This window comes from Coturnix japonica, chromosome 7 (assembly GCF_001577835.2).
Source record: "Coturnix japonica isolate 7356 chromosome 7, Coturnix japonica 2.1, whole genome shotgun sequence".
Classification (NCBI taxonomy): Eukaryota; Metazoa; Chordata; class Aves; order Galliformes; family Phasianidae; genus Coturnix; species Coturnix japonica.
The window spans coordinates 25,472,524-25,495,736 of record NC_029522.1 but is presented as its reverse complement, the minus strand read 5'-3'; the positions used below and the strand labels follow the sequence as shown (position 1 = coordinate 25,495,736).

Below are 23,213 nucleotides of genomic sequence, written 5' to 3'. Positions count from 1 at the left end.
AGAAAACAATTGTTGTCTCAAACCAAAGTTTACATATTTGTATTTCATGTTCAGTAATTGAAATGATAACATAACTCTCCATATATCTACTATATAAGAACAAAAAATACTGCAGTTTCTTCCATTTTATTTTTCTGTATTCTCACTTCAGCCAAGCCAGTCCCAGTCTTAGAAATAGCTCACTCAATAGTATAATTTCTATATAAGTTAAAGTAAACTTCAGGTAGGTTCTTTTCTTTACCCAAGATAAACTTCTAGCATTCCTATTGGACTCATAAAGACAGAGCAGTTATTTGCCCAGTCTTACACTGTGCATGGAAATTCCCAGAGAAAAGGTAGCTGTGCTTCCTTTTCTACTTGTTCACAGCCCTCGAGCAACAGTGGAATAAATACAAAAATGAAGCCAAGTGTGCAGCACTGTATGGTCTGTCCTTCAGCAGGGATAACAATATAGTGAGAAGGGACACCATTCTGAACTGAGAAACTGCATCTAGCTTACAAGAGGACAAGTAATGTACTTTTTTTATGCACTTCTAACTTGAGTAGCTGCTGTATCCTACACAGTAAGCAGGAACAGAAATCACTACAGCTTCCTGCTATGATTGTCTTTGCTGAATTAGCCTCATAGTGGATGGCTGTTTTGTTTTGGTGGTTGTTGTTGTTTATTTTGTTTTAATCTGCTTTTATGTCTGTTGTTTAATTTATATGGCTTGTGTGCAGCTAGAGGTAACAGTCTCTGTATTTTCTTTCCTGCAGTGGTATACTGACAAAGACCACGGCATCAGCGGTCAAGCACATAAACACATTTATACCCACATGAGCCATTTCATAAAGCAGTGTTTCTCACTGCCCTAGGAAAGCAAGGACACCACCCTTTTGCTTGTTAGTGATGGTATTTCTCCAGAAAACTCCTTTCATGTACACTGAGCCAGTATAAACTTTTAAGAGTTAAGATAGCAGAGGGGAGTCAGCTCTTGGGATACCTGAGGATACAATGAATCTTAATAATGATTTCTGTTGCCAAGCAACCATTGCATTTTTGATTGTTTAATCAAGTCATTAACATCACCAGAATGTATGTAAGTAGGTTGCAGACTTCTAGAAAGCACAGTACTTACTTGAATCAGGAACTTACGATTTGATATTTCAATCTTTAAATAAATAAAATGCATACCTCCAGATTTTCTACCAGTGTAATGAGCACTGAAAATAATGTCAAAGAAGAACTCAAATAATCATTATGTTTCTCTCCAAAAAGGATTATTTCTATGAAAATACTGATAAAACTTTGAACAGATTTTGCTGAAATTATCTAATGCCTGATCAGTGCTTATAATAGAAATATATCAGTAATACTGCAACATTAATAATTTCTGTACAGAATAAGAGCGTTTACTTCAGATCCTTGAGTTATTATTTAACTGCAAACTCTTGGATTACAGTTGCAGAATCTTGCATGGAAAGCATACAACCAGCTTTTACCAGAGATTTTTGAATGATACTTAAATTTAGTGTTGCTGGTTTGTTTCCTATCTCAGTACTGTGATATTTACTTACTTTGTAGGCAAAGTGGTGCTGCTGTGGAAACCTGCACTGGTACTCTAGCAGATCATAGTTATTTTTCTATGGGAAAGAAGTCTTTATTTAAAAAAGAATAAATAATAATAATATAATCCTTTTTACCTACAAGTAAATGATATTCCTTTACATCTATTAAGCAAGGACTGGACTGTAGCTCTCACATGATCATGGTATTTAGCAAACCTGCCTTATTCCTTGTAGCCTACCTTTAAACTTCTGCTTTACCTTCAGCACTCCAGGTGGGCTTCTCCTGCTAAAGAGTAAGAATGATTTTTTCTTCATTTCACATAAATAGTACAAGAGGGTTGCATTTTTCTAAAAAAAAATAAAAATAAAAAATGTGCTGCTTAAATTAATAAATAATCATTAAGTTTTGAAAAGTTGTGTATTCTGTATCACTGAAAATTCTGCTTAAGAAATCTGTTCCTGGAATTCACATATTTTTGTAACATTCTAAGAGAGACTTACAGTGAAGTTTCAGTTTTTGTTTAATGGTGGGAGGTGATAAGCATACAGTTTATTGATATTCAATGTCCATAAGTGATAGCATGTTTCTATTGTGAGTTACAGGTGATACCAGGTGTGAATGATTACTTAAACAGGTAGATAAAGAAGAGTGGGAAGTTAGCTGTGAGTTATTACTTGTAGGTAAAGAGCTGCAAGTAATTCCTTACAGATCAGAGAAACATTAATGTATTATTATTATTATTATTCTAAATTAAACTAAAAGTTATATGGTCTGTGGAAGGTCATTATGATACTGTTCTTTGAATCTGACCTACCTTACTAATTCTAAAGTCTCACTGGGAAATTGTTCTGGAATCTGAACATGTAGTTCTGTTTTAACTTTATCTGTGAGGCAAAAGAAAGTACAATGCTAATTACCATCAATTAGAATTCTTGTTTTGGAAAGCAACTTCTAAGCTATACATAATGCTACTGGAGAACCACATAACTTTAAGTAGTTTATATGCATATATGTAATTTTTTCAATAGAAGAAATGAGCATCAAATCAGCAGCTTCTTCTATCTGGTAGACCTTCCCTAGTCCATGAAGGATGCAGGAGATTAATTAACAAGATCATAAAACTTCCTCAGGGGACCAACAAATAAATAGGGCATCAGCTTAAATTAAAAATGCACAACCACAGAAAAACACCTAGAAAAAAAAAAAAAAAAAAAAAAATGCCACAGATGTAAGCAAGTTTCTTAATGTACAAATCTAGCACTATGAACCAATCATTCGTAGCTGAAGTGCTGCCATGTTGCTAAAGTTAGGCACGTACCTGCCAGTTAAACCTTCCCCCCCCCCCATGAAAAGGATGAATTTAGGTTCTTTATTAGTTTTTTACACAACATTTATTATTCAGAGACAGCAGAAGCCTGAAGTGCAAGTTAGACTTCCCTGGCTGGGAGTCCTCCACATCACATTCAAAACTTGGTTGAAGCTTAAAGGATTTTAATAAGATGGAGGTAATACTTAAAATACTTAACACATTTGTGTAGTAGTACTGAACTTTGAGGACTACAAATTTTTTCAGAAGCTGAATTCTTATACAGTAAGATAGCAGGTACTCCCACAAAAGGGAGTAGCCAAGGCAGTGATCAACTATTAGACACTTTAAATTCCTCAAAGCTACAGTATTTAAAATCATATGAACTTACCTGTTGAACTGCTGGAGGTCTGAACTACTGCTGCCTGCTCCACAGTGTTTCTCCCAAAAGCAGGAAGAACCAACTCATAATCAATAAATTGGAATCCCACTCTTCCTGGAACAGGTGAGTAATGTGCCATCCCCGATGATGCACATATTGTTTGTTAGAATCAGACCATGTACATCACCAACAGCTGCATGCAGCTAACCAATGCTGATTGTATTCCATGTTTCAGTGAGATTGCACTTGCATATGCTTCCCAAACATCTGCATTGTATATAACCCAGTCCTGCTCCATATTCAAGTGTTAAGCATCCATTTAAAATGCCACAATACAAACCTATTCTAAGACTTTCAGTGTGAAAGTAAGAATTGAAAATTAGTTAGGATAAATATTTATTTTCACGTAACATTTCTTAATTGTGAAAAACACAATAGTCTATTCACATGTACACATAAACTTTTGTAATAAATTACATCCAAGAATTTAAGTAATTTTGAGCAAGAATATGAAATTAGAAGTAAATATAGCACTACATTTTCTTTATATTGTGTGTGATTCAGAATGTTGAGATTAACATCAGAATAGCATTTAAATTCACACAAGAATAGAGTGACTGTTTAAAAAAAATAAAACACTCTGGAATACTGAACAAAATACAGAATGCCATTGAGTACACTGATTTCTTAATATTCTAAGAGTTGGTCAAGTGAAACTAATACATTTTGATCGCATATATTACCTGAAACAAAGTCAGCAACATATTAAAACACCACCAGGCTGCTTTCAGGACAAACCAGTATTGAACTTCTAACTAACCTTAAAACAATTGGAATCTTACAATTTATCATCAATTACACAAAACAAAGCATTTAACTTTAATGTATTGGCATTTTTTTTTTCCTAAATTCATAAATACAAACACTTAATTAAATGCAAATCCTTCTTTGTGTCCATTAGATGTTTCTCCCCCATAAAAATGGCCTTTAAGTGGGCTTTGATAATGCTAGGGAAAAACGTAGAACAGTAACCCTAATGGTTTGCAGCAAAAAGCAGTTATTGTTTATGGCTGAAGTAGTAAAAAGGAAATATAGACTCGCACACCAAAACAGTAGAAGGAATACTTTAAATGTACTAGATATGAAAAATTATTCACATTCGGACTGTTCGAGCGTTTGCGTCTTTTGGAAAGCTAGGGAATGTTAAAGCCCTGTCACTGAGTTGCTGTAATGATCACAATGGTGTGGATTCTCATTCATAGGATTCAGAACTGTAGTGACAGTTAGTCTTCATTTAATCATTTAAAAATTTATCTAAAAAAAAAATTAAAAATTAGTAAATTGCAAATAATCCGTAAATGTCTTATTAATTCAGTACTGAAGCTCACAGTCCATGTTTCACACAAAAGAACAGCCTGAAGGATCAGGTAATGAGAAAACTGGTTATGAATGTGTTTGCAAAGGGCTTAAAGCTGCATTTAACTTTGCAATGCTGTTTTAAATCTTTTCATCAATATGTACTTTATGGAATAGTTAAAATGGCTGTAACAAAACCAGTAGCAGGATACGCATTTAAGTACACGCAGTCTATGGAATTAAAGAGTTCCACATTTGTTAGTAGAGACAAAACCATAGAAATATCAACTTAAGCGGGTGCATTTTAGGAAAGAAGAGGAAAATCATTGGGCAGGTGATATAATGGCACGGGGGATAGAGTTTACATCTACAAAACTTTCCGTATTATGAAATAATGAATTCAGTAATGCTGTAATGCAGTTATTTGGCCTACCACGGTGACATTCATACAATACAAGATACTGTAATCACAGATTGCATTTTTACAAATACCTTACCAATGTTTCACATCAAAGGATGTGGTGGTATTTTTCAACTAAGGTGATGAATGTTTATAATAGATATTTTTTATATATATAATATATATGACTATGTTCCAGTTACATACAAATTTGTATATTAAATACACTGTATTAAATCAAGAAAAACTGCACAAATACAGAATCTGACTCTGCAGTCTCCATTGCAAGAGTAATCCATGACTTCAGAATGACAATTTGAGGAGAAAAGGATTACACTTGTGAGTTTGTTCACAGGGTCAGATCAGTTCTAACTTTAAAATCTTCTTTAATCTCAACTAGTCAAGTTGGGTCTCCTAAAATCTCTTCATCCAGTAAAATGATTTAAAAAAAATAAATAAATTGGAACAACTGTTTCAAGTTCAACTTCAGCAAAGATTAAGTTTTCTCACACAGGAAAAGTAGCAAAATACAGTACAAACATATTAACAGGTACGTTGAATTCGAAAGAAACTTTGTTAAATTTATGATATGAATACTGATAAATGGCCAACACCAGCAAAGGAAATGAAGATTTTTGGCATTGGCTACCATGGACTTTTGCACAGATAGCACACAATGTAGACGTTTAGACAAAGGGTAATGAGACAAACATTGCGCTACGTTACCTGTGCTAGTTTGAGATGAAAGACAAAAGTTACAAGATCATATCAGTTCTATCTAGTGGCTGTGGCACTCCTTTCATTCATTTGTAAAAAAAAATAATTGTAGAACAAGTCACAGACAAGTCTCTCTGTCGACACCTTTCCCTGAGTCAGCTTTCTTCTCTTGTCTGATTTCAGCACTAGAAAAAGAAGAGAAAAAAATGTTGCAGCCACGCTATCATACATATACATGCACACAGATCTGAAAAACAATACTGTACAGATAGTATAATTAACTTTACATGCTGCATAACACAAACTGGGAAGCAAGTGAAAGCTGCTGTGTTGAATGATGCAGAAGACATCAGCCAGCAGTTCAGTGACGAGGTGAGTGGAGAACTTAAGATGTACAGAAAGACAAGTCAGCCAGCATGCAAGCAGGTAGGCTTTTGGCAAATACCACTGTTAGTTAGTGATAACATACAGTTCCCAGACAATACCAGCATTTTCTTAAATGGCACAAACAAGAGGTTACAGTAAGTATTTCTTCAACATGTATTCTGTTGCTTATACATTTGGAAGGAATGTTTTAGAAGCAGCACAAGCCAATTTATAGCGGTAATATTTGGCTTTCAGTCTTCCCCACGGTGAGCAGGAGATGGCAGTGGCAGAGGGGCAGGGAGATGACAATATTCCCTGCTAGATCTCAGTTTTATATAAACTTGCTCATATATGCATATAAGAAATAATGTATTTGCTTGTGGTTTAAATTATTTTTTTTAATCAGCCTAAAAGTTAGATCACATAAAAGCAGAATTCAAATTTTGATTCTGTTGTTGTTGCTGTTTTCCCCAATTAAAATACTGTTGGTTTGCCTACAGAAAGCAATATATGTGCAAAGCAGATGATGTTCTCTTTTACAAAGAGGATCCTAATTTACAACAGCCTATATATGTAAATTAAAAACAAAAAACAAAAAAAAAAAAAAAAAAACAAAAAACAAAAAAAACAGTTGTTACAGTGAGTTTTAGTCACGCTACAAGAATGCAAGAATATAAGAAATGCCACAACAAAGGCAAATCAAATCAACAAAGAGAGGTGGGGTATCTAACAGATGTTTCTGAGAACAAACCTCAAGCACAACCTACCAGTTTTCATTGGAATTATTCCTTAACTAGAATGAATGAGAAATAGGCTGAGTTAAACAAGGTGTAAAAGAAAGCAAGATCAATTCTCAAATTCTTAAGGTGATCATGAACAATTTTACAATCATCTGACATTTTTCTTCACGTTAAAATTGCTTTAAGGATACAATTCTATTCAGCCAAAGCTTACTTCTCTGCCTATGGCTGTTTCTAGAGGTGTTAATGGAAATAACTGAAGAATACCAACTTCTGCCACTTCAACTGCCAAATCTGTCACCTTCTGTAGAACAGTGATAGGACTGGGTATGCACACACTTCCTGCACACAAAGGACATGCAAACAAATTCCTGGGGGATTAATTTAAAGTGCAACAGTACAGTTGGCAGTTACCTATGCTTAGTAAAAGCAAACACTGAGGATATTTGTGTGCTTTAAGGCCTATATTATTTCCAGGCTTTAGCTGCCTTTGACACCAGGAAAATCTTCCTTTTATTTAGCATTTTCGTCTTCTGCATATGTGGGTTAGGACAGCTAAAACTAGGGTCAGATCTTCTCCATATGATTTGAAATTGCTGCCTGATGGATGTAATATTATAGGCAAAGACAGAAGATGGAATTGAGCACCAAGGCACCTATCAGGACAGGCTGTACTCAAAAGCAGACTTTTGGATCCCTAGACACTTTAATAACAAAAAATTAAGGTATCAAGGTAGAACTCAGCTACATAAATGGTTAAATGGCTGCTAGGTAAATCTCAAGCATGTAACCTCTTCAGATATGTAATACCATTGTAAATCTGTGATGTTAGAATTGTCACATGCTCTTTTGTCTCACCATTGCTTCAAAGAGCTGCGGGCAGGGCAGAGCTTACAACAGGTACAGATCAGGCTAAGTTGTTTGTGCAGCCCCTTCCTGCCTAAAATCTCTCTGAGATCATTGTAGTTTATTATTGACCAGTCTGTCATTGCTCAAGACAACTCAGTGTTTCATTACTGGGAAGTACTTTAAGATTTGATATATTTATATTTATAGTACTATATTGTTAACTGATCAGCCCCCAATTTAGAAGGCATTACCTGAAATCATAGTACACTATCATAACTTAATTATCGCTATTAAATTTGAATGATGCCTTTTAAGTTCAACTATGGAAGTACATAGTAGTACTTTTCCTACTGTCACATATACTTTCTTATACCAGTGTCTAAAAATACCATTCATTACAAAACAGAACCTTTTCCCACCTGCCTCCCTATGGTCAAATACCCCCCAGCGAAGGCAATTGCATGGTACTTGATCATTTATGAAGATTATGACTGCTGCCATCCTAAACTTTCATTTTTTTCCTCAGTGCTTAACCTAGGACAAAGTTATTTTTAATGTAATTGTATGTGCATTGAGGACTTCAATGTTTTTTTTAGCTGCCTCTAATATAAGATCAATATTGTCTGCTAACACAGGCAAGCCCTCCACATTCAAAGTTCTTCAAATCTACTTCCATCTGGAAATCTGAGACAAGCTAGAGCACATGGAAAAGGATTTCAGGTTCTTCACAAGGTTATTTATTTGCAACAGGACATTCATAACTAAAACCCAACATTTCCATATCACTTCAGTCCTTGCTTTTTGAGCCACAGCCTATGTAGACTGCTCTACGCCCATGGGATCTTTGAAAATCTCAGGTAAAGAATTACAGATCTACATAATTTATCATACTGTCAAAGGAGGTAATATCTACCAGAGAAACTGCAACTCTAGAATACCCACTGGCAGTGAATATACCCACATCAGTTTCTTCTTTCTCCAGACTTGCACTGCCTGTGCAGCAGAGGCACGTAAGGTAAGAAAATAATAATGTACATCCTTCTCCTGTGTATCACACTGATACCACTGTGACAGGATTGTTTTTAGCCCACATGTAGGGCAGAGAACAAAGCAGAACTACATCGCTATTTTGTCTGTCAGTAAAATAGCATTAAAATTAATGTGCCGATCCATGGGTGTTTGAAACGAAGATTCTGTAGTCATCAGCTGTTCATCTTGTTTATGCTGTTTAGGGAAAGGAATAACACTGAAAGGCAGCATGCCATTTTGGGGTGACAAAATTAAAAAACACTATTTCAGTACAAATTGTTTTCCCCAGTGCATCTCTTCACCATAAGACAATGGCTAGATATTTCAAACATAAAACTTATTTTGAACATGGGATTTAGAAATGGGCAGAAAATCACTTTGCATTAAAAAATAAATAAATAAATAAATAAATAAAATTTAAAAAATTATAAAAAACCCACCAAAGCTACTGATAAAAAAAAAAAAAAATCAATTTAGCGTTTAAATATCTTACATCTACAGATTCTATTTTTTAATATAATAAAGTTCAAATTTTATCATGTTAGAGGGAGTTGAAGAAAACATTTGCACATTCCTATTTGAAATTTCTTTTCATTCTGTCTCCCCAAAAATTAGATGAAATCAAGTCACTTGGGTTCCTAGACAACACCACTTTGAATTGGAGGATACAACCAAGGAAAAATTTGGGGCACAGGGTCTTACCTTTGGGGAATCAGCTTCTAGATTGATTAGGAAGGGGAGCTTATGACAGAAATATGATATGAAACAATTAAGTAGAAAATACTGTTATGTTTTAAATTTACTGAATTGGAAAATGTTATTTACAATAGCACTGCGCTTATACTTCCTTATTCCCATTATACTTCTCTAGCACAGACAAAATATCAGTGGTTCATTTTACATTTTTTGTGGATTAAACTTAAATAATACTTAACTATTTGGAGTACAACTGAAGTAGGTGTGAAAAAAAAAGTGACCAGAAGTGATGCAATCTTTAAACTATTTTCACTCAAATATTAGTAGATCACATCAAAATACTGGCTCTTCATATAGCTATTTCCAGGGCAGTAATGACCACTTCTTTTTCAAGAGGGGAGAACAAAAGCAAGCAGAACAAACACAACAGCTGTTGTGCAATATTCCAGGTGTAGGCTGGTGGTTCATTACACAAGCATCAAGCATGCTCAACTTCATTTTCCACTCTAACATAACTAAGTTGCATGCAAACATTTGTGTTGTGTCTTACGGGAGGTGGGGTTTGGTTGTTTGTTTGGTTTTTTTGTTTGTTTGTTTTTTGTTTTTTTTTAATAAATAAACATAGTGAATCTGTGTTTTGACCTTATAATGTTTGACTGGATAGAAGCAAAAGGAAACGAAAACTGCAAGATGCTAGAAATCTTTCTAATCCCTAGCAAAATGTTCTAGCATTGGTTTGAAACTAATATCTAAAGCATAATATAGTAAGGGAAAAAAAAAAATTAAAACCTTTTAGAAGGAAAGCTTGACTCCTTATCTTTTGCATTCTCCGAGGATATTAACAATGTCTTCCACACAGCAGTTTTTGCCATCTCATCAGAAATGTTTATCACAGATGGATCATCTCTAAGCAAGAATAAAAGTAAATACACAATAAAACAATTGGCAATCATTCTTTGTTAATTATTAACTATACAAAAGCCCTTGGAAACTGATAGTGGTGACAATAAAAAAAACAATTTAAGACAAATCTTAGCACTTTTTTAGCATGTTCCTCATCCAAGAGCAATATTACACAGTATATTTTATTGATGTTAATATGATTAACAACAAATAGAAAATGTTTAAATTCAAAACTTTAAAATAGCCCAAATGGCTACTAATTTAAATCTATTTTTAATAGATTTAAATAGAATATTAATTTTTTAAAAATGCCCTGATAAAAAGATAATCAGTAGCTTTAAGCAGCAATGTGTAGCCCTTAGCTTAACTTGGCTGGTCTGAATATGTACTTTTGCACTTAAGAGTAATAATCCTTAAAGAGTCTGTCTTTACATTTTTCCCAACTCTATGGCTAATGCATGGTTTGACAGCCAGTAAGATCTAAGTAAACCTGTTTTCACATTGTTTGGGGGACCCCCTTTATCAACCAATGTATTGATCCTTCTTTTCAGCTGTAGGCCTGAGACCCTCGCAGTACAGAAATGTACATGTTATTCAGGCAACTTTGCCTAAGTAAGCATGCTATAAATTGAAATCACACCTCAAGATAAATTATGTATTGCTAATACAAAATAGAACAAAACAATGTAGGAAAAAAAAAAAGAAAAAAACATCAGAAAATTAGAAATATGATGTGATGAATCAAAAATAAGAAATAGTCTGAGATTTTTCAGATACACAGACAGTAAAATGCTACATGTATTTGCCTTAGGGTATGTTAAGATAATATTAAAACATAAGAGATGGCCATTCTGGGATAGAGTAATATGAATTTGTGGTAACGCAGAGGTTCCTATCAGCAGATGTTTCAAATCTTCCTTATGAACTTTCTGAAAACTGTAAACAAGAGTAAGGTCTTTTGGGGCTGGTGAAGTGAGTTATTTCTGACAAAACAGAACTTTTCATACTTTGTACATTGTTGCATCATTCTATTATGCTTCACCTGCTCCAGACAGCTTTTAATTTACTATTTCACACAGCTACAATCTTACTTAGAATGTTACAAAACATGATACTATAAAGAACCCAGGTTTCTTTGGAGTGTGTTCAAGGCTGTTCCCTGGCTCTCTGCAATCATGAGAGTGAAGGATTAGTCTTTTCTACATCTTCCTTTCACACTATGTATGTCACAAGCTAAAGTTACTTCTGAATAGTTGAATCCTGCTATCTTGTCAAGGGCAAATGAAATGCTCTTCCTAAGGACTGTGATATCTTATGGAAATACTAGAAAGAGGGACAGCTTGTTAAACGCTGCATTATATGGTTCAGTGCACAAGGCTGTACTCTATTATCAGATGCACATTCTCTCCTAATGTTCAGTGAACATTAAGAATAAATATGGTGGCATGTTTTATTTAATTGTAACTCACCTAAAAGAGGAAATGTATATTTTACCTGTAATGTCCTTCTAGTGGCAACTGAACAGTCCCTTCCTCTTCCATTGCTAACATACTTTGTTCTTCCTAGGAAGAAGGAACTTAGATGTGAGACAGGATATATTGTTGAGAAACGTTAATTTTAAGCATCTTACCCATTAATATTAATCATTTGTTAATGATTCCTGAAATAAGATTCTCTTCAACTGTTAATTTGAATATTCAAGATTGACACCCCTCTATTTCAAAGCAGTATCTCCAATTAATGTTACTTATTGATACCAAATATAGAAGACACTTTTTAAAAAGAGACAAAGAAAACTTAGGAACAAGATGGTGAATTTTAAACATCAGACATAACTAGACACATGCACAGCATCATTAACATACAAAAAATAAGACACTCAAATTTATGTTTGTGCACACAGTTTAAATACTGATTAAAGTTTTACTGCAACAAGATGCCAATATTAGTTTTCACTTAAAGAAAATACATTTTTATGATTCTATGAGAACTAGATATACCTACAACAAATCTATTGTCAAATAATTATAACTTCAGGAAATCTTCATCTTAGGAGGAGGGGAGAACAAAACAGTCTCCCTCAAGTACCATCTCCTGCCTACAAGAACAAAGACCAAAATGGTTCCAGAGCTCTGAGCTGAAGGAAGAGTCTGAAGACTCCCCACCACTTTTAGATGAGGAAAACCAGAGCAGTTGTCACAACACATTAGCTATAAAGCAAAACCTCTGAAATAAGAGTGGCTTAAGGTGTAAATTACAAGCAACCACAGTCTCATAGTCTCATAGTCTTGTGCGGATTGGAAGGGACCTTAAAGATCATCAAGTCCAACCCCCAGGATTTGAGCCTCCTGTGTAGCAGAGCGGCACTTCTACCATTTGTGCCACAGGGGATTCGAACCTGGGCCTCTGGTGTTGCAACATGGCATTCCTACCACAGAGCCACCGGGGCACACACCATGTAAGTAGGTGATTCTGTATGCTTCCCCATGATCCCACATAGCTCTCATAATTGAGCAAATTATGAAAGTGAATTGGTACATATGTAACAAAACAGCTGCCAGGAGGTTAACATGTCTTCAAATGGAATAACCATCAGATCCTGCCCTATACTGGGGGCAGACACACACAGACTTCCTTTTTTCCCTTTATTAGATGGCTTGGTAACAGTTTACCTTGGTGTTTAGTGTTAAGCATTATTAAAGTGACATCAGCTTTCCCCAAAAGAGAAGCATGCCATTACCAGGCAGGCCACCCAAAATGTGACATATCTCACGCACACTGGTAAGCTGGCGTTAGCTGGAAGAGTTGAGATCATTTTCCACAGTTTCCTCCATGTTTTACTACTACAGCTATTTTAAAAGTTGTGATTTTTTTTCCCCTCCAAATGAGAGAAGTCACTTTTGTTCATTCTGGTCTCAGAAAGACTTGATTACATCAGATTGCTGACAAAGGAAGATTTGTGAGAAGGCATAAAAAATATCCACTATAAATGTAGAAAGCCTTGGAAAAATATGACCTAAAAATATTAAAAGAACCCAAGTGATGAAGTTAGGATCCAGTGAAGTTTCAGATCTTGTCAACTATATTTCTGAATATTCTTGTGGGTAGAATACTTCTATTTTTAAAAGTTGTGTGATAGCAACTCTCCAATTAATTCCTTAGGCTACATGTCAGAAGTTTTATTACTAGTTAATTTTGTCATTTCCAGGCTTCACAGCTTCATAAGTTTTTGACAGTTGAACAGTTTTAATAATAGCTTCAAATATTTAGAAATGCCAAAATAAGTAAAAATAGCTTCTCAAAACAGACAGTGAATGAAATAAAGTAACACCAGTAGATTTTCCCAGTTTTGTTTTATGATGCCATCTTACCAAGTATCAGAAGGAAAGAGACATATAACCAAAATATGAGAGTAACAAAGAATTTTTTCCAGTAACCAGACACAAAAGAAGAGATGCCTTAATTACTTTTGGTTACTCTGAATTGTTATGAAAGCTGAATGCTGTGGTGAAATAAAAACACACAACAAAACAATGTTAATTTAGTTCAAAGGGTAAAAAAGAAACCATGCATTTGAACTTCATCCAAGTAACATTGCAGACATACGCTAACTAGTAAATAGTAACCATGGTATTTATTAGCTAGGTAGAACTTTTCCCCAAAATGAATTCTGTTGAAGTTCATTACATGAAACAAAGAAAGCAGTTACTCTCTCCAGATCAGAGCTGAGGCAGTGAGTTGTCAAGGGTCACAAAAGAATGCAAAAGGGAGAGAAAAAAAACCAATCAGTCCTCATGGCTATGTTCAACTTATTAGCTCACGTCTTATTTCTGTAAACAAACATACCAAGGGGAATCCTTAAACATACATATTCACTGGTCTCAGATTCCTCATGGCTTCCCTGATTTATCCATTCACATTGTCTAGTTCTTGCTACTGCTTCTGCTACCCTTTTACCACAAAAACATTATCTCTCATGGGTACCAGGCCTTTGCAGAGGTCTTCAGGGTAACTTAGAAATTGTGTGTAAAAATGTCCCCAGAGCACTCCTTCCTGAAATGACCACAGCCTTCCAAGACAACACTGGACCAGCCTAGACCTTTGCTTCCTAATGCCACAAAAACCTTCATACTGGGGCAAGACACAAAACTGACATTCAAAAGAACCAGACACTGCTCCCACAGTTCTCCATCAAGACCTGTCCTTCATTTATTTTGACCTATGACTTAGGGACACACTCCTAATGCCCCCTTAACAGTTGGCATCAACCAGGTAGCTATGAATACTGGCAACAAAGGAGAATGCCATCAGGCCCCTACACAGTAAGTTACTTTATATTCCCCCACCTTTATGGGATATTCAAACAAGAAACTCAAGAAGCACAGTTGAGGGGAAAATGATATCAGATGCAAAACTGATTAGAAAACTAAAGTCAAAAGTCTGAAGAGTCGGTTAACAGGGTAAGCAAAGTCACTGACATTTTTCACTAGCAAGTGGACACAAATTGTTTCTGCAGTGGCAGAAAGGAAATGCTCATCCAAGGTATTGGGTGCAGCAGGTAGATTTGCTATATGCCTTCATTAAAGAATTTTCTCCAATTGTAGTTGTCTAAAGGAGATATTGGTAACGTTACAAAAGCAAAACAAAACCCTCATCAAACACAAAGAAAACAACAAAACCATCCAACCAATGAAACCATCATCCCAAAACAAAAAGAACACACGCCTGAAACCTGGACCCACCTCTTTCTCAGCATCTTCTAGTTTCTTTTTCTTGCTCTCAGGCATCAAATCATCTAACCAACTGAGCTCCCGTTTCGTGAAAAAGAAATCCATTAGTTTTCGGACAAATACCAAAGCTAAGACCTGTAATGATATTTATTCAAAGAATTAGGAAATTAAACTAACAAAATTGACAGCTATACTTTCTAAAGTCAGAGTTTTCAGCTGGAATGTTATCCTTCATCCTGGACAGGCCAACACCTGGACTTCCTTTATTCAGAATTAGTGTTAAATGCTTCAATTCACAACAATGGAGGTTCAGTAGCTATTTTTTATTTCACATTAACTAATCTTGACTATTTTACTAAGCAGCAGGACAGGTTTTTATTTACAGCATGGCATGGAAATAAAGTTCCTCTATGTAATAAATAGTTTTCCTTACTAAGTGACTGTTCTTCCTGTATAATAGGAAAAACAATTAAGCACTACTCCTTAAACAAAAGCATCATACTGTTTTTTGTAATTTAGAAGAATTTTCTTTAAGAAAATACAGAACAGTCATCCACAGCTATAAACTAAGTGCAACCTAGACTCAAATTTGAGTTCACATACGTATTTTATTTACATAACATGAACTGTCCTTGCACACTGAATCAAAGCAATACTGTAATTACCCACCCACAACTAATCTTCTTCTTCAAAATTGATTACCCACAACTGAGAAGAAAATGTGTTTTTAGGGAAAATAGAAAGTACTCCATACCATCATGGGAAAGACAATGGCAGCTCTTGAAACCTTTATAATCCACAGGAGTACAAGACAACTCAGCTGAATTACAGTGAAGAGATGGACTTTTCTAAGAGGAACATGCCTCAGATAAATAAAATCTGGCTGATGCTTTGCAGGCATCCAGAATAATTTTATCCTGTCAAAAAGCTGAAAGAGATGTTTTTTTAAAAAAAAATTGCATCAAAATGAGCATCAAAACATGCTGATATTCACAGAGTACATAGGATAGCATGGATATCCTAAGAATCAGTTTTATTATTCTAAATGTAAAAACTGTGCAGAAGTTCAAGTACGCAGAAAAACTACCACAGTTACACTCATAAGCCATGAATCTATGTGAGTCCAACAGTGGACTTGCAGTTCTCTATCTGGTCAAGCCACCACAGTAAGAATAAAAATTACATTTATGAAAAATTTCATTATTTGGTTAGTCATACTTGTCAAGTTCCTTATACATACTTGTCTTACGTATTTTCTACTGTAGACGTGCTGAGGTACCAACATCTATTGAATTACATTCAGTACAGTCAAGATAAATCATGCTCATAACTGTATAATACGATGCAGAAAGAAAGTTACTTTATAAAAATACCACTAAAATTTCAGGTGAAGAACTCAGTGCTAGACAAAGCAAGAATTCAAAGTAGATGCAAACCTATTGTGACTCAAACTGAGTGGAAGCTAACTGATTCTATCAGGTATTGCACTATTAAGTTTCTTATACACTCAAATTTCGGTTTTCAAGAACTGAGCTCTGCTTCCTTTAGCACATAGTTGATCATTGAGAGATCTCTTCAGTCTTTCATCTCCTGTAGATGAAAATCCTTTTCAGTTCACTAGACACTTTATCTCAAGCTGCTCTCATTTCCCTACTGCACCCTTTCTTTACAAAATAAGAACGAAGGAGAGAGAGAGAGGAAAAAAAAAAAAAAAAAAAGACAATCTAGAAAAGCCAATTGCAGTGCCATTAGGAACATAAGACAGGTTTTTGTTTTTCAGATCTATTTAGTTCCATCCTGACCTAAGCCTTCAAAAGACAGCTACAACAGCTCAGTGATGATAGTGATGCACCATCTACACCTGTAGAATGAGTGATATAAGTCATGCTGTATTCACCCAAACTTCAGGAATTTTCTTTTTTTTAAGGCTTGTAACTTGACCAGATTTAAGCAGATTCCTTTTTGACAGAAATGGCAAAAGGCACATTCTCCCACAGAACCATCTTACCAATTCTTCATCCCATCTTGGGGGAGGAAGAAAATAAGTAAACTAGCCAGATTTAGCATGCCTTAAAAATATTTCTCAATTATTCACTTTCATATATATATTTCTGAGAAATATATATATATATATATATTTCTGAGAAACAGATGAAAAAATATTACACTGAAATTATCTAAAAACCTCAGTAAAAGCCCAAACATACTGTTTAGAATTTCAGCCTTAGTAAGTGCTAGGCAAAGTTACAAGTAGAAAGGTTTATGAATAGAAAACACCAAACAAAAGCAAGCCACATTACCAGCTTTGTCTATAGATAATAGGTTAAAAATTGTTTTGACCTACAATCAAAAATTCAAATAAAGAAAAAAAAATAGGCATTATCATTGCATTTGCATTTTCTAGAATTTAAGGTTGGCAATGTTCCTTTAAGATCATGTAGAAAAGAATAAAATAACTGAATAAAATTAGCTCCACATTTAATAGAAAGCACTGTCATTAACTGACTCTTCTTGAATGCATTTTACCTGAATTCCCTTTAGAGATGAAGCACCCATGTAAAGGAATACCCCGTAAAGTACTGGCATAGGGATAAACTGCACAAACAAAACAAGCAGAGAAAGGAAAGAGCGTGTTAAATAGAATTTTAAAATATTAAATGCTAAACAGTTGAAATTCAATGTGCCATATGCCTGCATTAATCAGACAGGTTGTAAACTCAGATTCCCTCAATTACAAATTAATAACGATACTCAGAGTATAAAGCAAAAGACGAATCTGGCTCTGCAGTTTTATTTTTCTTCCATGGCCAGATCTGAGGCCAATATACTTTATTCACTATTTATAAAATTAACAGAACTGCAAGGAAAGAGTGCACGTTAAATACATACTTAAATATTTTACCTAAGGGACTGCTCAGGAGGGTGTGAATAGTAAAATTATAATCCTCAAAAACCTGTTTGCGATGCACACAAAATATTTCATGTAGCCAATGGAAAAATTCTGCACTCTGTAAGCATTTAAAAATGGTGGATGACTTTCATGGAATGGCATGGAAAAGAGCACTTAAAACATTCAGACACTCTGCACAAAGTGTATAGGCTACAAAATACTTCCATAGGTAAGTATCTGTTTTATCTACTTAATGCATAAAACTTGCCCGGTTTGCTTTCACTGAAGTAAAGTTATTATGATGCGTGTAATAAAATACTGTGCTGTATAAGTAAAGGCTTACACCCTTCACTGTGACAATGTGCAAGTGTAAATTCTGATCTTACTGAAGCCAGTGGCAGTACTTACTGATTTCTGTGGCCTGACAATTTTTAAAAATATTATGTATATAGATATTATAGAAACTTGTGACTATATATCCAGTTTCATGACAGTGGTGAGCAGCGTAGGGCATGCTGACAGCGTGAGATAATTTTTCTGTTCATTGCCAAGTAATTAACCACAAAAAGCCTCCTGCAACTGTGGAAATAATTTTTAAATTAGCTAGTAATCACAACATGCTTTAAAATTATTTGAAGACATTTACCTAATGATATAGCTCAGCCAGGCTGGCTCATGATAAGATTTGCCTCGAGCCCAAAGTACAGAATAAAAGATAAATCTTGATACGTTACAGGTCAGCAGTAGAATTCATTTTGACTTCAGTAAGACCAGATTTTTATTACAAGGCTTCTGTTACACAAATGTTATGTGTCCCAAGCTGTTTTATTATGCAAAATTAGAACTCCTCTTTAGATTATCATTGTGAAACATGATAGCAATGTGCTATCATGACATTCATTAAGTAATACAGTAACAGCAATGAAACGTTTTGTGTGGTACAGTATTATTTAACATTTCCTTATTTCTCCCAAATTACCTTCAGAATACTTGTCAAAAAGACAGATGAGCCCATAAGTACAAAAATCATGAGCCCTGTGACTCTTTGCTCCCGGATTCCAAGAAATTTTGGCTGTTCCCCTGGAGCAGAACACTCTGATTCCAGTTTCAAGCTGTTCACATGGGAAATTGAGAGGACAGTGGCTGCAACAAACCATGGCAATCCCATAATGGAACACACTCCAAGCATGACTGCCACCATGAGTAAGTCCAGATGATATCCACACCCTTTCTGTTTAAGGAGAAGACATAAAATGACATCTGCATTAAGAACACTCCTGACAGGCATTCCTAATGAACAGCTAGAGACGATTTAAAATTCTGTCACTTATAGCAAAAAATCTTTTTTACTAAGAGGTACCCAAGGCTGAGGCAGTAGGGGTGGTAAACTGGATATCTAAGGGGAGTTCCTGAGTTCCTGCTTGTTCACGTGAAACAATTAGCCATATTTCTGTTATCAGTAAGTCTACATATCATGAGTCCAAAACAAATTTGTGCCCCAATGATAAGCAGAAAAGCTACTTGATTTATAAATGAGATGACAGAAAGATAATGGAAGATACAGACATTTTTCCATTTTAATTAAGTTTCATCTCTTAATAACACTGGATGCCAATGTGTGGACCATCCAACTGCACAGCCAGCTTTCCTTGCAAATTTGAAGATTGATGATGAACTGCATCAAACTTGGTCATATAAATGTTTGGTAGCATAGCTGGAAGGGATATTTATTTCCTGATTTAATAAATGCTATTTAGCATTTAGCTATGTTTCCTTTACAACGTCAGGTAATGATTTATCTCCACAAAGTTCTGCAATATGGCAACAGATCCAATGTCATGGTCTGATGAAGCAGCGACGTTCATGCAAACAATAATATGTTGAACCATAACTTTGCCTGTAAACCCATGCAAATGCCTTTTGACATAAAAAAAGTAACTAAACTAAACTTGGAAGGGTTTGCTACAGAGACTGCCAAAAACTGAAATGTGCGTTATGCAGAATTTGCTATGGGAAGTATATAAAAAGAGGGGGAAAACGAGCTGGAAGCAAACAAGTCATTTCTTTCTGAAGACAACTTTTTTTTCTAAAATGGGAAGTGTCTGGGCTTATGAAAATGTAAGCCACATGAAAATGCCATCTTATTTACTTACATTATTTGAAAAGGGGAATTCATATAAAATACAGAAAATTATTAAAATGTAACTCTAGCCACCTTCCCTCACTCCCCCAAAGCACTTGTAAGTCTTGGAGATAAGACACATCTTAACCTCAGAGCTGTGTTGAACAAAGATATTAGTTACATGCGCAATGCACTCAAAGAGTTTAATTCTAAATCCTATGAGAGACACCTTTTTTTACCTTCTGACACATTTATAAGGAATGTATCTGCTAATGCATACAGAATCTGAGAGCACTTCCTCACATTCATACATGATCTGAGGAACCTGACATATGGGAAGAAAAGGAAGCATAGCAACAGGTGATGCTACACCAGACCCCAGCAAAACTAAAACGCAGCAAGACAAGGGGGCAGCCAGGAGGACCATCTGACTCCCAGATGCCAGTGCTGAAAAAACACATTCCAAAGCTTGGCAGCAAATTCCTGCATCTGTCAAGTTAACCACATGCAATGCTATGGATTGACATGAAGAGCCAGGCTGACAAAGAGGGCAAAAAAAGAACATATCAAATGTCACAATCATCCAAGAAGAGGCAGTGCAGAGTGAAGGTTGCAAATGCATTTGCTAAAGCAACTTGGGATTGGATTCCTGCTTATTAAAACTATGTCAAAAAAAAAAAAAAAAAAAAGCCTAAGCTTGCTGCATATACATGTACAGAAACCTGCTGCTAGATTTTGCCCAACAGTTTTTCGGAGGGGTGATGTCCCTTTTTCTCTCTCCATCTGTAGGCAACTAAAGTGTTAGAGAACAGAGCAAGAAGTTATCCTATGTTTTAAGAACCCATTGTGCCTCTAAAGTTCAGCTTCATTCTCTTTTAGGAGGAAGAGCAAACAAAAAAATCCCACATTACAGAATGGCCCCAATCTTTCAGAAACCAATTCTGCAGAACAACACTGTCAGTATCTTAATTAATATCACAGTGCTTAAGGATTAACTTCCTGAGTTTTTTCTTGAGATGAATTGGTATCATACTACAAATAAAACATTGAAGACAACACTTTCTTGATTCAGAATCTCTGTTCCAAACCACGCCAGTAAAGACTTCCCTAAGGTAACAGATCATCAACATTTGGCATAAATACCACATGGACAAATAAGAAAATCTGTAACAATATAAAGGAGTGCTATATAAAATAAATCAGCATCCTTGAGTAGATGAAGTTATATGACCAAAAATGACACTGAAAAGTATTTGATGGAATACCTTTAGTTTATGCTCTTTTCTGTTTATAATGACAGCTGTAATCTGCTGGTCCATAAAAATAAGGATAGTGCAAAGCAGGGCTGGAATTACAGCAGCTATCACTGTCCACCAAGGGTTAGGCCCCAAAGGAGTAATAAACCATCCTCGATCATCTCTGGTGGGCTACAAAAAGAAAGTCATACATGGCCAGTCAGAACTCTAAGGACTATGTACGCAACACACAAAAACATTACTAGGATACAATTTTCTTTAAAATGATTAAATAATCTCTCCCTATAAGACAACAAAGTATGTGCAGGAAAATCATCTAGGATATTGCAGACTTGGGTATATTTGGAAAGAGAGCCACTGAGTTATGCAAGTCATTACTCAGAGCAGCGCATAGCATTCAGTGAGCACAACAAATTTATGTACTTCCTGACAATACAAGCATTATAAAATTACTATAACATTCCTATAGTACACTATTTTTACCAAAATAATCAGGCAGGGCAATTTGCCACTAAATTACCTTAAAAGCATTTGGAACTTGAAGTTTTGGTGATGGGATCCCAATGGCATAGTCAATTAAAACCATGGACAAAATAGTGAGAAAGACAGCAAAATCGCTGACAACAGATCGTACCTATCAGGAGAAACAACAATTTTAACCAAAATACGTACATGATTTAGGACCTATTAGGACTTATTTCTCTTCAGAGTTCCATTTTTTGCTTACAGATAAATCTATACATATTCTAGTACAAATTTCTTAACAGAGAACAGATAATAGTGTCCACTTTACCAGCACAAAACTGAATTTGCAGAGCAGACGTGATTCATGCTTGCACATAACTAATCATAGCTTCTGAATTAAACAGTGGGACACACCTTTGTTGGGAAGTATCGGCTAGTTTTGAACTGCTTCAGTGTGGACGACAGAGTTACTGTAGAAAAGAATAAGATGACAGACCAGAAAAGGACATCTGGAACATAAGGGCCATGGTGACCACAGGCTCGTCCAACAAATTCTCCATGAAACTTTTTACATTCCTATCAGAGAGAACAAAGTAGTATTGTTCTGAAAAATATCTGTTTATTCTGGTATTTTCATTCCTTTTCTAAGTTGCAAGTAAGCTAGATTGTATTTACATCAAAATCTTTGTTTAGGTATTCTTTTAAAATTAAGACTACTAGTATTTCCATCTGATCTCAAAAGCATCTCCAAAAAGCCTCAAACTCTCTAAAGAGTCACAGCTTTTAACCAGTGTTAAATGATAGGGTCACTAATTAATACAAAACTAGATTTATTTAAAACAGAACATGCACACATTTATTTCTGCCTCAAACACAGATCTGCACTCCCCAGTTTGAAAGTTTGGAAGAAAAAAAAAAAAACAACCAAGAAAATGGCCACTCCTGACAAGTTCACAAGAAAGGACTTTTTGTTTTAGCTCCACAGGCCAAGAAGTTGATAGAAAAGATACTTGGAGTGCGCAGTATTAGCCTAAAAGGAGGTCAACACATTTAATACCACATGAGGGCAGCACATTCCACAAATTACCTTTTGCTTTAAAAATCTGATCCGGTAAACTACAGCAAAATCCAAAATCTGTATCAATTTTACTGAACATAATTTAAGATCAACCATGCAGGTGCAGAAGAAAACATTTCTAGTAATTCTCCAATAGCACCTTTAGTTGTCGCACTTTTTACAGTGTGACAAGCAGAGAGCAGCTATAAAAACAAGAGCTACAAACTCTGCACTTGCAATTCTTTCCTTCACCTTACCCAACCTCTCCACGCATATAAAGCAAAAAGAAACACAGCACCCAGCAATGCCAGACAGCAATATCCTGCCAGATCAGGATCTTATTGTTCCAAACATACTGGGCCACTGGCTCATCATATTTGTGTCACAGTACTGTGGCGTG

At 35.3% G+C, this 23,213-nt stretch overlaps 2 protein-coding genes across 7 annotated transcripts in view; one reads left to right on the top strand and one right to left on the bottom strand.

Moving 5' to 3' along the window:
- Positions 1-2,743, top strand: part of DPP4 (dipeptidyl peptidase 4) — a 36,997-nt gene extending 34,254 nt beyond the window's left edge. The window contains exon 26 of the mRNA XM_015869085.2: positions 757-2,743. Within this exon, the coding sequence (XP_015724571.1) occupies positions 757-855 (99 nt within the window). The 3' untranslated portion in view covers positions 856-2,743. The remainder of the gene's footprint in view (positions 1-756) is intronic.
- An 872-nt stretch (positions 2,744-3,615) lies between these two features.
- SLC4A10 (solute carrier family 4 member 10) overlaps positions 3,616-23,213 on the bottom strand; it is a 136,882-nt gene continuing 117,284 nt past the window's right edge. For 3 of the 6 annotated variants that reach the window (XM_015869083.2, XM_015869079.2, XM_015869080.2), the window contains exons 16-25: positions 22,171-22,332; positions 21,812-21,925; positions 21,301-21,462; positions 18,893-19,144; positions 17,550-17,618; positions 15,778-15,951; positions 15,036-15,158; positions 11,788-11,855; positions 10,180-10,296; positions 3,616-5,895 (exon numbers count right to left, since the gene is read on the bottom strand). In XM_015869083.2, the coding sequence (XP_015724569.1) occupies positions 5,829-5,895; positions 10,180-10,296; positions 11,788-11,855; positions 15,036-15,158; positions 15,778-15,951; positions 17,550-17,618; positions 18,893-19,144; positions 21,301-21,462; positions 21,812-21,925; positions 22,171-22,332 (1,308 nt within the window). In that variant the 3' untranslated portion in view covers positions 3,616-5,828. Of the gene's footprint in view, positions 5,896-6,843; positions 6,870-9,396; positions 9,436-10,179; positions 10,297-11,787; positions 11,856-15,035; positions 15,159-15,777; positions 15,952-17,549; positions 17,619-18,892; positions 19,145-21,300; positions 21,463-21,811; positions 21,926-22,170; positions 22,333-23,213 lie in introns of all 6 variants that reach the window. The other 3 variants (XR_001556649.2, XM_015869082.2, XM_015869081.2) reach the window with 3 other exon arrangements.